Genomic DNA, 14,440 nt, shown 5'->3' with positions numbered 1-14,440 from the left:
AAACTCATCCAGCAAGGATGGCTGGATCAGATCACTTGTCAATCAGATCACTTGTCAAACATCCTATTAATATCCTCCTTTTTCAGCCTTGTGATTCCAAATTAAGACGAGGCCGGTCGGGCAGCGCCTGTGGCTCAGTGGGTAGGGCACTGGCTCCCTATATGGAGGGTGACAGGTTCGAACCAGGCCCTGGCCAGCTAAAACAGCAGTGGCAACAGCAACAAAAATAGCCAGGCGTTGTGGTGGGTGCCTGTAGTCCCAGCAACTCGGGAGGCTGAGGCAAGAAAATCGCCTCTAGCCCAAGAGCTGGAGGTTGCTGTGAGCTGCGACGGCACAGCACTCTACCAAGAGTGACAAAGTGAGACTCTGTCTCAAAAAAAAGACTAGGCTGATAGGGGCTCAGCGCTCATAGCACTGTGCTTACGGCGCTGGCCACATGCACCGAGGCTGGCAGGTTCAAACTGGGCTTGGGCCAGCTAAACAACAATGACAAGTGCAACAAAAAATAGCTGGGTGTTGTGGCAGGTACTTGTAGTCCCAGCTACTTGGGAGGCTGAGGCAAGAGAATCGCTTAAGCCCAAGAGTTGAAGGTTGCTGTGAACTGTGACACCACGGCACTCTACTAAGGGCGACATAGTGAGACTCTGTCCAAAAAAAAGAAAAGACTGGAATGATAGGAAAACACAATTCTAAAGTTGGTTTCCAGACAACAGAAACAATACTATGGCTCCCTCCTTTGAACACAAGATACGATTTTTTGAGAAGGAATTGAGTAGTCTCAAAAGTATGTTTGAGTGTAACAGAAGACACTTTTTTCTATAGAGATTGTGTGGACCTTTGAGGTTCTGTATCCCTTTCAGACGTAAGGTGGTGTTGAAGCCATTTCTAGCTGTCAGTGACCCTATGGCACCTTATGTCAACTTTGCCTTTCAATTTCTCAGCTTCTGTGTGTGATTCTTCTAGTGCTGACTATACACCTGAGAAACATAAAAGCTAGTTATTCTTCTTACCCTTATAGTTCTTTACTCCTTGGCCACAATCCGTTTCCAGCATACTTTATATTCACACTGACCTCTGATATAGTGGCCTCTTGTACTTACGTAGGCCCATATAAAGCAAAATGTTCTTTTGGGGGGCACCAATGATGTCAGTGTAGACCAGCCAACAGGAGGGCAGCAATCAACACTCTGAACCTTTTGAAATGAAGAGATGATGGGCTAACTGCCTTTGGATTTTGGTATCTCAACAGAGATTAATTTGATAGTTTTCCTTAGAATACAATCTAAAGATATTAGCATACCAATGACAGAAAACTTTTTTTTTTTTTTTGTAGAGACAGAGTCTCACTTTATGGCCCTCGGTAGAGTGCCGTGGTGTCACACAGCTCACAGCAACCTCCAACTCCTGGGCTTAAGCGATTCTCTTGCCTCAGCCTCCCGAGTAGCTGGGACTACAGACGCCCGCCACAACGCCCGGCTAGACAGAAAACTTTTAAAAAAATCTTTGAGATGATTTGAGTGATCAAACAGAGACACTGAAAACATTTTTTCACTGAGTATATAAACAGTCCTAGCAGGAGGCTTCATTTAGCAAGGTAATAAATGACGTCCCCAGGTGCTGACAGAAGAAAGGATATTCATGAAAAGCTGGGTAGCAGAGGGCGGCGCCTGTGGCTCAAGGAGTAGGGCGCCAGTCCCATGTGCCCGAGGTGGCAGGTTCAAACCCAGCCTTGGCCAAAAACCAAAAACAAAAAGAAGAGAAAAGCTGGGTAGCAACTGCTGCTTCTGCACATTTTTAGGGAAAGCTTCATGGCAGAGGTAGTAAGTCACTTTATATCACTGATGCATGAGATAGCACATAGTGTCTAAAGGTGTAGGTTTGAGGTCTGAGTGCTTGAGATCAAATCTTGGCTCCATTACTTACAAGTTGTGTCACCTTGAGTAAGTTACTAATATGCCTCAGCTTCAAAGTAGAGATAAGAAAATACATGTTGGGTGGCGCCTGTGGCTCAGTGAGTAGGGTGCTGGCCCCATATGCCGAGGGTGGCGGGTTCAAACCCAGCCCGGGCCAAACTACAACAAAAAAAAAAATAGCCGGGCGTTGTGGCGGGCGCCTGTAGTCCCAGCTGCTCAGGAGGCTGAGGCAAGAGAATCACGTAAGCCCAAGAGTTAGAGGTTGCTGTGAGCCGTGTGACACCACGGTACTCTACCCGAGGGCGGTACAGTGAGACTCTGTCTCTACAAAAAAATAAATAAATACATAAATAAAAAAGAAAATACATGTTGTAGATGGTTTTGTGGGTATAATAAATGTAAAATATTTATTTATTATTATTATTATTATTATTTTGCAGTTTTTGGCCAGGACTGGGTTTGAACCCACCACCTCCAGCTTCTGGGACCTGAGCCCTACTCCTTGGAGCCACAGGTGCCACCCAGCCCAAATGTAAAATATTTAACATAGCAATTTACTGATAGTAAGGGCTCAAATATTATCTCCAAAATGACCATTGACACTCAGAGCACCTCTTCAAGCCTTTGAATTCCTATATTAAACTGCCAGTTCTGGCCTAACCTTCTTTAGTAGTAAATTGATGGGGCTACTCAAGGTAAGTAGTTCACAGACTTTTGAGATGTCACAGACCAGAAAAGGAAATACAGGAATGTCAGCTTTTACTTTGCCAAATTTAAAAATGAAAGCTGCCATCTAACAGCACCACCTTTTCATTTTTGTAATATTATTTTAGGCAAGGTGCAGTGGCTCATGCCTGTAATCTTAGCACTTTGGGAGGCTAAGGCAGGAGGATTGCCTGAGGCCAGGAGTTTGAGACCAGTTTGAGCAAAAGCAAGATCACATCTCTATAAAAAATAGGAAAGTTAGGGGCGGTGCCCATAGCATAGTGGTTATGGCGCTAGCCACATACACTGAGGCCGGCGGTTCGAACCCATCCCGGGCCAGCTAAACAACGACAAGTGCAACAAAAAATAGCTGGGTGTTGTGGCAGGTTCCTGTAGTCCCAGCTACTTGGGAGGCTGAGGCAAGAGAATCGCTTAAGCTCAAGAGTTTGAGGTTGCTGTGAGCTGTGATGCCACAGCACTCTACTGAGGGTGACATAGTAAGACTCTATCTCAAAAATAAATAAATAAAAAATAAAAATAGAAAAATTAGCTTGGCATGGTAGTACATACCTGTAGTTCCAGTTACTCAGGGGGCTGAGGCAAGAAGATTGCCTGAGCCCAGGAGTTTAGGATTGCAATAAGCTATGAAGACAGCACTGCACTCTAACACAAGCAGCAGATTAAGACCTTATCTCAAAATAAAACAAAATATATATATATATATATATGAACACACAAATGCGCACACACGTATATTCTTTTTCAAAAGCTGAAAGAGGGCTCAGCGCCTGTGGCTCAAGCGGCTAAGGCACCAGCCACATACACCTGAGCTGGCGGGTTCAAATCCAGCCTGGGCCTGCCAAACAAGAATGATGGCTGCAACCAAAAAAATAGCCAGGCATTGTGGCGATTGCCTGTGGTCCCAGCTACTTGGGAGGTGGAGACAGGAGACTCACTTGAGCCCAGGAGTTGGAGGTTGCTGTGAGCTGTGATGCTATAGCACTCTACCCAGAGCAACAGCTTGAGGCTCTGTCTCAAAAAAATAAAATAAAAAGCTGAAAGAGGCCAGGTGAGGTGGCTTACACCTATAATCCTAGTACTCTGGGAGGCCAAGGCAGGTGGATTGCCTGAGCTCAGGAGTTGAACATCAGCCTGAGCCAGAGTGAGACCCTGTCTCTAAAAAAACAGCCAGGTATTAGAATGGGCACCTGTAGTCCCAGCTACTTGGGAGGCTGAGGCAGGAGGATCGCTTGAGCCCAATAGTTGGAGGTTGCTGTGAGCTATGACACCAGGGCACTCTACCAGGGGTGACAAAGTGAGACTCTGTTTCAAAAAATAAAATCAGCTCCGTGCCTGTAGTTCAAGTGGCTAGGGCACCAGCCACATACATGGGAGCTGTCGGGTTCAAATTCAGCCCGGGCCCGCCAAACAACGACAACCATAACCAAAATATAGCTGGGTATTGTGGCGGGCGCCTATAGTCCCAGATATTTGGGAGGCTGAGGCCAGAAGATCGCTTAAGCCCAAGAGTTTGAGGTTGCTGTGAGCTGTGACGCCATGGCACTCTAACCCAGGGTGACAGCTTGAGACTCTGTCTCAAAAAATAAAATTAAATTAAATTAAAAATAAATTAAAATCCATCTCAGACTCAGAAGAAACTTTTTTTACTTTTGAGACAGAGTCTCAGTCTGTCACCCTGGGTAGAGTGCTGTGGCATATAGCTCACAGCAACCTCAAACTCTTGAGCTCAAGTGATCCTCTAGCCTAAGTTTCTTGAATAGCCAGGACTACAGGTATCAGCCACAACACCTGGCTAGTTTTTTCTATTTTTAGTAGAGATAGGGTCTGGCTCTTGCTGAGGCTGGTCTTGAACTCCTAAGCTCAAGCAATCCACCCTCCTTGGTCTCCCAGAGTGCTAGGATTACAGGCATGAGCCACTGAGCCCAGCCTCAGATAAAACTTTTAAAAAACACCATTTTTTTCATTGTTCTCATTTTTCTCATTGGATTGGTAAAAACTTGATCCTTAATCACAGTCCAACAGTAAAAATTGTAGTATTGCAATTTTATCCTTTAAAAATTAACTGATGGGGGTGGTGCCTGTGGCTCAAAGGGATAGGGCGCCAGTCCCATATACTGGAGGTGGTGGGTTCAAACCCAGCCTCGGCCAAAAACCACAAAAAAAAAAAAAAAAAAAAAATTAACTGATGATTCCATACTGAATCTCAGAGTCAAAGCATTCTATAATAGACATACTTTTTTTTTTTTTTTTAATTCAGGGAACTTTATTGACGTTACATGACAAGGTGGGGCTCCTTAGGCCCCTCTTGTTCTTGAGGGGGTCTGGTGTGGAAACTGTCGAGGGGAGATTCTCAGTGAGGTGGGGGACTGAGTAGTCAGGGGCACCCCAGCAGCTAAGGGCCTTTCTCTTCCTCTCGTGCTCTGGCTGGGGCTGGTGGTCTGGGGGTTCTTACTCCTTGGAGGCCATGTGGGCCATAAGATCCACCACCCTGTTGCTGTAGCCAAATTCATTATCATACCAGGCAATGAGTTTGACAAAGTGGTCGTTGAGGGCAATGCCAGCCGCAGCATCAAAGGTGGAAGAACGGGTGTCACCGTTGAAGTCAGAGGAGACCTGGTGCTAGGTCGGAGTATCCCGGGATACCTTTGAGGGGGCCCTCTGATGCCTGCTTCACTACCTTCTTGATATCATTGTATTTGGCAGCCTTCTCTAGACGGCAGGTGAGATCCACGACCGACACGTTAGCAGTGGGTACCCGGAAGGCCATGCCAGTAAGCTTCCCATTCAGCTCAGGGATGACCTTGCCCTCAGCCTTGGCTGCACCAGTTGAGGCAGGGATGATGTTCTGGAGAGCCCCGCGACCATCACGCCACAACTTCCCAGAGGGGCCATCCACAGTCTTCTGGGTGGCAGTGATGGCATGGACTGTGGTAATGAGTCCCTCCACAAGGCCGAAGTTGTCATGGATGACCTTAGCCAAGGGGGCTAAGCAGTTGGTGGTGCAGGAGGCATTGCTGACAATGCAGAGGCTGTTTTCATACTTCTCATGGTTCACACCCATCACAAACATGGGGGCATCAGCAGAAGGGGCAGAGATGATGACCCTTTTGGCACCCCCCTGTAGGTGAGCCCCAGCCTTCTCCATGGTGGTGAAGACACCAGTGGACTCCACAACATACTCTGCGCCTGCCTCACCCCATTTGATTTTGGTGGGATCTCACTCCTGGAAGATGGTTATGGGATTTCCATTGATGACAACCTTCCCATTTTCAGCCTTGACTGTGCCATGGGTGGAATCATACTGAAACATGTAGACCATGTAGTTGAGGTCAATGAAGGGGTCATTGATGACGACAATATCCACTTTGCCAGAGTTAAAAGCAGCCCTGGTGACCACGCGCCCAATATGACCAAAGCCGTTTACTCCAACCTTCACTTTCACCATGGTGCCTCGGGGATGCAGCTGGCGCTGCACTAGAAGAAGTGGCTGTCTGACGAACAGGAGGACCAAAGAGTGCTCATAGACATACTCTTATTTGACAATGTGAATGTTACTTTCTTTGCATTATGATTATGATTATTATTGCTTAATATTTCAATACAGCAATTCTCTGATTTATTTTCTCAATGTATTTATGTTCGTTCATTCTTTATGAGGTTTTTGTTTCTAGTCCTTATATTAATTATTGTTAAAAAAAATTAAGTGCCACTTTGTCGATCAAATTTCATTTTTGCAAAGTGTTAAAATGAACTACCTAGTTGGTCCAGAAGAAGTGGGATCAGTTGACAGGAATCAAAATCTTTCAAATGAGATTCTAAAGTAGTTATATATTAGGATGCTAGAAAGCAATACTGAAAAATCCTTTTAGTCTAGGGATGCACTAAAATGCTCAGAAAAGCAGGGAAGAAACAGATGATCCCCAGCTAATGGACTAAGATCTGAGTTGGGTTCTGGTCTGCATGTAGTGACCAAAGCAAAAGCTGCATCATCCCCATGGCTGAGAACTATCTCTGAATAGAAAAAAAAAAAAAAAAAAAAAGGAAGGAAATGACCGGAGGAGGCTCAGACTGAATAGTAATTTCAACTTTTTTTTTTTTTTTTGCAGTTTTTGGCAGGGGCTGGGTTTGAACCCACCACTTCCAGCATATGGGGCCAGTGCCCTGTTCCTTTGAGCCACAGGTGCCGCCCGACTGAATAGTAATTTCAGTTTTTGCCCAGTGGTACAAGGCAGTGTTACATTTAGCTTGAGAGCGAGACTGTGCATTGCAGTGGGCAAACACTCCCATCCCTACCCCTTAGTGTACAAACACACACACAAGTGCCCTGAGAGCATCAGTCTATCACCTAGCAAATTCTTATTCTGCAACATTCCTAGATTAAGTGGCCAGAATGACATTTCTACTTTAGCCTATATAGTTTTAATTCACTTGAAGAGAGAATGCTAGATTTCTCATGGAACAGTCCATAAAGGAAGTAGAAAAGGGGATGAGAAAAGGGGATGGAGGCAAACATATAATTTATATGTTCAGACTAAACCACATATTCCTTGTAATCAGTAAATTCTATAGCTGGAAAAGCACTACTCAGAAAATTTAGAACCTACACATTATGTGATTTGTTCAAATACCCTCAGCAAGTTAATGGTAGAGCTAAGATACTCCAGGACTTTTGCAGCCCAGTTAAGTTTTTGACCTAAAGGGTTCTCAACAATAGTTAACACATAAAAATTACCTGGGGCCGGGCGGCGCCTGTGGCTCAGTCGGTAAGGTGCCAGCCCCATATACCGAGGGTGGCGGGTTCAAGCCCGGCCCCGGCCAAACTGCAACCAAAGAATAGCCAGGCATTGTGGCAGGCGCCTGTAGTCCCAGCTACTTGGGAGGCTGAGGCAAGAGAATCGCTTAAGCCCAGGAGTTGGAGGTTGCTGTGAGCTGTGTGAGGCCACGGCTCTACCAAGGGCCAGAAAGTGAGACTCTGTCTCTACAAAAAAAAAAAAAAAAAATTACCTGGGGCCTTTAAAAATCTCTGTGCCCCAGCTATTTTTCCTGATTAAATCAGAATCTTGGAACAGGGGAATCAAGTTATCAGTATTTTTAAAAAGGTTGTAATTTAAAGCCACAGCTAAGAACTATGGTCTTAGATGATGGTCCCTCCACTGATAATCAAGCACAGATCCAGAAGGGTCTATGAATAGGTTTATTAGAACTACTTGGAACTTCTTTGGTAACTTTCAAATTCTAGGCCATATTCATATTTGTTCTCCATGACCATCATTACAACTACCACGGGATTGCACAGTGTTAGAATAGAGCAAATTGTGGTCATTTTATTTTACCTACATGCAAATAGTTTTCACAACTAAGATTTTTTCTTTCCGGAATGTTACAAATGATGTATCCAAGTTCAATTGCAATTTGAAGCTCAGAGGGCAATGATCAAAGAACCAAGGAATTATCTCTGAAGATGTTGCTTGGGCTACTGTACCACCCCAACAGCTCTATCTTGTTTTGCAAGAAAAGGAAGAAACAACTATTCCACCCCTAAACCAACCCTCACCTGGTCTCCAATCTTCTTGAAGTCTCAATTATTCTCACGACAGCACATTACCTAATACCTACCGCTGTAGGATGTTAATTCATAAAAACTTACTACAAAAGCTTTCAAAATGTTTATTTGTATTAAATGCAAGGGTGCAAAGAAATTTATGCATTTGGGCCCTTATTTCCCTACTGTTCACATCAGTTTAGTTTAGAAAATTAAGCAACATTAAGGGAAATGGAATAAATGAATATAAATATACCCAGGATACCAAATCCTCTAATTCACTTAAGGATGAACCAAAGTTGGCCCAATTCACATTTACATGGGAGTCTAAACAAATTATGTTCTCTTTAACTGTTCTAGGCCTGTGACAAAGGGAAGTGGACAACATTTCTATTACAAGACACCAATTTTATTGAAACATTTTTTGGTCTAAAACTATGCATGGAGAGATTAATTTGTTCATAAATTAGGGTAAGTCTAACATCACTATTCCAAACCAGTATTATTTACAAAAAACGAACTTTTTCTTTGATTTATCACTGGTTCACAGGATTAAATTTTAAACCAACTTCAGTCTAACCTTTTAAAATCTTCCTGCCATCAAATGCCCAGAAACCCTTTTAGGGTAGGGGGCAGTCTTTTGACAGCAACATTCATCATTCACCAGGAATGCAGAACCACAATGGAACAACAACAACAAAAAGATTAAATCATTCCAAACAATTCTATTTGCTTTTCAAAAGCATGCTATGTCTAATTCTCCCTTTCTATGAAGACAGGTGGGAGAGCAACCCCATACAGCATAGTAATATTAATTAAATTAACCTCTTTAAAAGTGGACAAGGTGGCTTAGTTTGCATGAGGATGGACTGCTGTGGATGGCACTAGCAGATAATGAAGTCAACTTTAAACCTAGATTAGTAACAAGTACTCCCCAGCTCAAATAGATACTTCTCATTTATTCTGAATCACATGTGCAATTTTTACTGAATTAAATATAGTGCCAAAATCTTTCAAAACAGAGTATAGGCTTCCTAGAAATCTAAATTAAAATGTTAAATAATAAAAATTGCTGGCATATTATACAGTTTCTGACAAGACTCCAATCTTCTGGGTGTCAGAAAGTAATTCTATCTCAGTTGCAAGTAAAAAGGTACATTTTTGTATACACATAAAAGACAACGTTACAAGACTGTAGTGTCACCTGTCAAAGCAAGAATATCTGGAATGGAATTTTCAGTAAACACTTGGGATGAAGGGCCATCAGAAACAAGAGAAAGCAAATCCACTAAGTTAATTCCTAATTTGAGAAATCAATAAAATCAATAAATTGATAAATACTGTCTCCATAGGTCACTAATTCCAAGGACTGGTTAGTAGTTAGTTTCTAACTAAATTATTACAGGACATTCTGGTGTACGCTTTCTTCTTGTGATCAGTTTGTTCCCGCAAGACTCCAACAAGCACTTGCCCTTGAAGATAGCTCAGTGGAGAAGGGTCTGAGGCAATCACTTCGTTCTATAAACTAGCCAGATAATAAGTCCCAAGATTGTCATAATCACTGACAGGACAAGCACCAGGATACACATCTTCTTGCGAGATTTTTTCTGAGGAAAGAAATATGTAAAGACGAAACTCATGAAACAAGTAAAAATTTTCTGTCTAAGACTCCACTTCAACAACGTGCCCCCTTCTAATTTAAAATTAACTCTATCCATGCAGAAATATGCAGAGACCTTCACAAAGTCTCAATAGTCTCCAATACTAGGCAGTAGGGCAAGTTTTAATTTCCAGGTCCCCAAATACAATTTTGCAAAGAGCTATACCTACACTGCTAGGTATTTTGCAATAATTTATAATAATTTATTTGCAATAAATAAGGTATTTATGCACAGAAGATGCCAAAAAATGTATAAACATTTTAAGAAAGGAAAAAACTTTATTAAATTTGTAATACTCAAATCACATTTAACTTTTGCAGTTACAAGAGGTGCTCAACATGACTTGTATTCATTTTTTTTTTTTTTTTTGTAGAGACAGAGTCTCATTTTATGGCCCTCGGTAGAGTGCCATGGCATCACACAGCTTGACTTGTATTCATTTTTTTATTATCAGTATGTATTGAGTATTACAAATTTACAGTTTTTTCTCCTTAAAATATGTTTCATTGGCATGGTCAATATACATATCTATATATATATTTTTTAAGACAGAGGTTAAAAAAAAATAGAATATGTAGCCCTGGGAGAGTGCTGTGGCATCATAGCTCACAGCAACCTCAAACTCTTGGGCTCAAGGGATTCTCTTGCCTCACCCTCCAATAGCTGGGACTACAGGCACCCACCCCAACACATAGCTATTTTTAGAGAAGGGGTCTGGCTCTTGCTCAGGCTGATCTTGAACTCGTGAGCTCAAGCAATCTATCCGCCTCAGCCTCCCAGAGTGCTAGAATTACAGGTGTGAGCCCTTGTGCTTGGACCCTTTTATAAAATTTTATGTTCATTTGTAAAAAAATATATAAGCAAACAGAAAGAGAGCAAAATTGCTCACAGATAAACTGTCAACATTTTGATTGTATTTCTTTCTGATTTTTTTTTGTTGTTGTTGTTGAGAGTCTCACTTTGTCACCCTTGGTAGAGTACCGTGGCATCATAGCTCACAGCAACTTCAAATTCCTGGGCTTAAGTGATTCTCTTGCCTTAGCCTCCCAAGTAGCTGGGACTACAGGCACCCGCCACAATGCCTGGCTATTTTTAGAGGTGAGGTTCTGCTTTGGCTCAGGCTGATCTTTAACCTGTGAGCTCAGGCAATCCACCTGCCTCTGGCTCCCAAGTGTTGGGATTACAGGCGTGAGCCACCGCACCTGGCCTTCTTTCTGATCTTTTATCTATATATACTTTTATTTGACATCATTGGGATCATACTGTATGATGTTTGATGTTTTTCACACTTAATATTTAGCATAAAAATTTTTCTGTTATTACAAACTCTTCAGAAGCATCTCTTATGTCTCATAGTACAAATGAGTGAATGTATATAATTTACTTAATTATTCCTTTACTATTGGACACTAAAGTCATCACATAGTTTTCATTTATTTATTTATTTAGAGAAAGAGTCTCAAGCTGTCGCCCTGGGTAGAGTGCCATGGCGTCACAGTTTACAGCAACTTCAAACTCTTGGGCTTAAGTGATTCTCTTGCCTCAGCCTCCCAAGTAGCTGGGACTACAGGCGTCTGCCACAATGCCCGGCCATTTTTTGGTTGTAGTTATCATTGTTGTTTGGCAGGCCCAGGCTAGATCCGAACCTGCCAGCTCCAGTGTATGTGGCTGGCACCCTAGCTGCTGAGCAGCAGGCGCTGAGCCAATCATCACATAGTTTTTTAAAGAAAATACTATTATTAAATACAAATTTCTTTAACAGCATTCCCAAGTAAAATATAGCTTTTTGAGGAACATGGAAAATGACTAAAATGCTATTTATTTCAAAAGCCATGCAACACCAACTTGATGGGAAATGAGAAGGACTTCATACACAATAAAGACCCAGATAAGCCTTAAAACCCAGGAGTTAACTAACATATACAAGGATTTCACTTTATAGGAACAGTTAGTTCCATCATGATTAACCTCTTTTTATTCATATATAAACAGCAGTCAAAAGTTGATTCTATGTCCATTTTCTGTGGTAACAGACAACATGCATTATGTATGAAGCCCTACTTTAACTGCACCTCTATCTGAAACATACTTTGGCTATTTAGAATATTAGTTTAGCCTTATACCAGACCTAGGTATCATGCTAGTTTATGGGGTCAGCTTTGCAGCTAAGAGGATTCTGGTAAGTTTATCAAAGTTTCATGATTTTTTGAAGATCTATTTGCAAAGGGAAATACTAAAAATGGAAGTGGAACTGCAATTATGGGGACTTCTTCCTTTAACCTAAGCCTAAGCAAAAGGCTGCAGCTATTCTCAATTATGTCAATATATTGTGATGGCCTATGATGTCTGCAGCACAGAGAGCGACTTTCTTTGGTATCTGCTTTTACCTGATAGTAAGCAGCTCGTTGTAACTGATCAGTGGCTCTTTCAACATGCACCTCTGAGCTTTCCACATTGGCTTCTATACTATCTGCAAAAAGACAAGCAGATGTTTCAGAACATTCACATGTTTCAAGGCTGCAAACAGAACAGATATCTAATGTTATAGGTCCTGGTTTCACTATCACCATCCCAAATCTCCAGCCATGAAACTGAAAGTTACTACCTCAATAGGAGAACAGCCTGATTGGGCTCCATGCCTCATGCCTGTAATCCTAGTACATTGGGAGGCAAGAGGATCTTTTTCTTTTTTTGGCCGGGGCTGGGTTTGAACCCACCACCTCCGATATATGGGGCCAGCGCCCTACTCCTTTGAGCCACAGGTACCGCCCCAGGATCTTTTTCTTTTTTTTTGAGATAAGAGTTTCACTTTGTCACCCTGGGTAGCATGTGGTGCTGTCATTGTAGCTCACAGCAACCTCAAATTCCTGGGCTCAAGCGATCCTCTTTCCTCAGTCTCCTGAATAGCTGGGACTTTAGGCGTGCACCACCACACCCTTAGCAGAGACCAGGTCTCATTCTTGCTCAGGATGGTCTTGAAACCCTGAGCTCAAGCAATCCACCTGCCTTGACCTCCCAGAGTGCTAGGATTACAAGTGTGAGCCATCACGCCTGGTCAGGAAGATCCCTGGAGCTCAGGAGTTTGAAAACAGTCTGAGCCAAGAGCAAGAACCTATCTCTACTAAAAATAGAAAAATTAGCTGGGCATTGTGGCAGGCGCCTGTAGTACCAGCTACTTGGGAAAATGAGGCACCAGGATAATGTGAACCCAAGAGTCTGAGGTTGCTGTGAGCGAGGCTGATGCCATAGCACTCTAACCTGGGCAACTCTAACCTAGTCTACTCAGATGCTGTCTCAACAAAACAAAACACTGAAGTATTTAGGCATAAGGGGTTACAATGTATGCATCTCACCCATAAATGATTGATAAAAAAATACACGTATGTATATGTATGTACAAATAGAGAAAATGAGACACAGAGAGAACATGAGGTAAATCTGGATAAAGAGTATAAAGGAGTGCCTATAGTATTTTTATTTTTGCAACTTTTTATAAACCTGAAATTATTTACACATTGAAAGCTTTAAAAAAGAGTTACTAGGCTCGGCACCTGTGGCTCAAGTGGCTAAGGCGCCAGCCACATACACCTGAGCTGGCGTGTTTGAATCCAGCCCTGGCCCACCAAACAACAATGACGGCTGCAACCAAAAAAAAAAGAGCCAGGTGTTGTGGCGGGCACCTGTAGTCCCAGCTACTCGGGAGGCGGAGGCAAGAAAATCGCTTAAGCCTAAGAGTTGGAGGTTGCTGTGAGCTGTGATGCCATAGCACTCTACCCAGGGTGACAGCTTGAGGCTCTGTCTCAAAAAAAAAGTTACTAATCTTATAATTGTGCAAGCTTCTGGACAGAAAAAGGTGCCCAGGCTGGGCACCTGAAAGCTATTTCTCCAAAGACTTACCAAGATATAGCAAGTGAATGGGGCTGAGTATTCATGAGGCCTCAGTTAACTCCTACATTTGACAATATAAGACAACTGCTAAGAAAATGTATTTAATAATTTTTTAAATGGCATTCCTAAACTTTAATACTTTAATTCTACAGCTGACATGTTTTACTTTTTTTTTTTTGAAACAGAGCTTCAAGCTGTCACCCTGGGTAGAGTGCCGTCCCATCACAGCTCACAGCAACCTCCAACTCCTGGGCTCAAGCAATTCTCCTGCCTCAGCCTCCCAAGTAGCTGGGACCACAGGCACCCACAACAATGCCCGGCTATTTTTTGGTTGCAGCCGTCATTGTTGTTTGGTGGGCCCTGGCTGGACTCGAACCCGCCAGCTCAGGTGTATATGGCTGGTGCCTTAGCCGCTTGAGCCACAGGTGCGGAGCTATCTTACTTTTTTTTTTTTTTTAGAGATAGGGTCTCATTATATTGTCCAGACTGGCCTTGAATTCCTAGGTTCAAGTGGTCCTTGATCTTCAGCCTGCTGATAATGTGGGACTACAGGCATGTGCCACCATTGGTGACTTCTTTTTACACAAATACTAACAACTCACCTTGAGGTTAAAAGTATCAGTAATACTTACCAATTAGATCACCTTGGTCATGGATCATCATGGCCAAATCTTTAAATATCTGATTGACATCTAAAATGTCAGCCTAAG

The 14,440-nt window shown here is 42.6% G+C and overlaps 1 protein-coding gene and 1 pseudogene across 2 annotated transcripts in view; both read right to left on the bottom strand.

Annotated features, from left to right (window-relative positions):
* Nucleotides 1–4,906: 4,906 nt before the first annotated feature.
* Nucleotides 4,907–6,084, bottom strand: LOC128574859 (glyceraldehyde-3-phosphate dehydrogenase-like; annotated as a pseudogene). Its single transcript, XR_008376871.1, has one exon. The product of XR_008376871.1 is annotated as a glyceraldehyde-3-phosphate dehydrogenase-like (transcript).
* Nucleotides 6,085–8,290: 2,206 nt separating this feature from the next.
* STX12 (syntaxin 12) overlaps nucleotides 8,291–14,440 on the bottom strand; it is a 45,521-nt gene continuing 39,371 nt past the window's right edge. Inside the window, exons 7-9 of the mRNA XM_053575817.1 lie at nucleotides 14,363–14,435; nucleotides 12,230–12,312; nucleotides 8,291–9,788 (exon numbers count right to left, since the gene is read on the bottom strand). Coding sequence (XP_053431792.1) covers nucleotides 9,690–9,788; nucleotides 12,230–12,312; nucleotides 14,363–14,435 — 255 coding nt within the window. The 3' untranslated portion in view covers nucleotides 8,291–9,689. The remainder of the gene's footprint in view (nucleotides 9,789–12,229; nucleotides 12,313–14,362; nucleotides 14,436–14,440) is intronic.

Source organism: Nycticebus coucang, chromosome 22 (assembly GCF_027406575.1).
Source record: "Nycticebus coucang isolate mNycCou1 chromosome 22, mNycCou1.pri, whole genome shotgun sequence".
Taxonomy (NCBI): domain Eukaryota; kingdom Metazoa; phylum Chordata; class Mammalia; order Primates; family Lorisidae; genus Nycticebus; species Nycticebus coucang.
The sequence above is the reverse complement of the archived record's forward strand: the minus strand, read 5'-3'. Positions and strand labels throughout refer to the sequence as shown.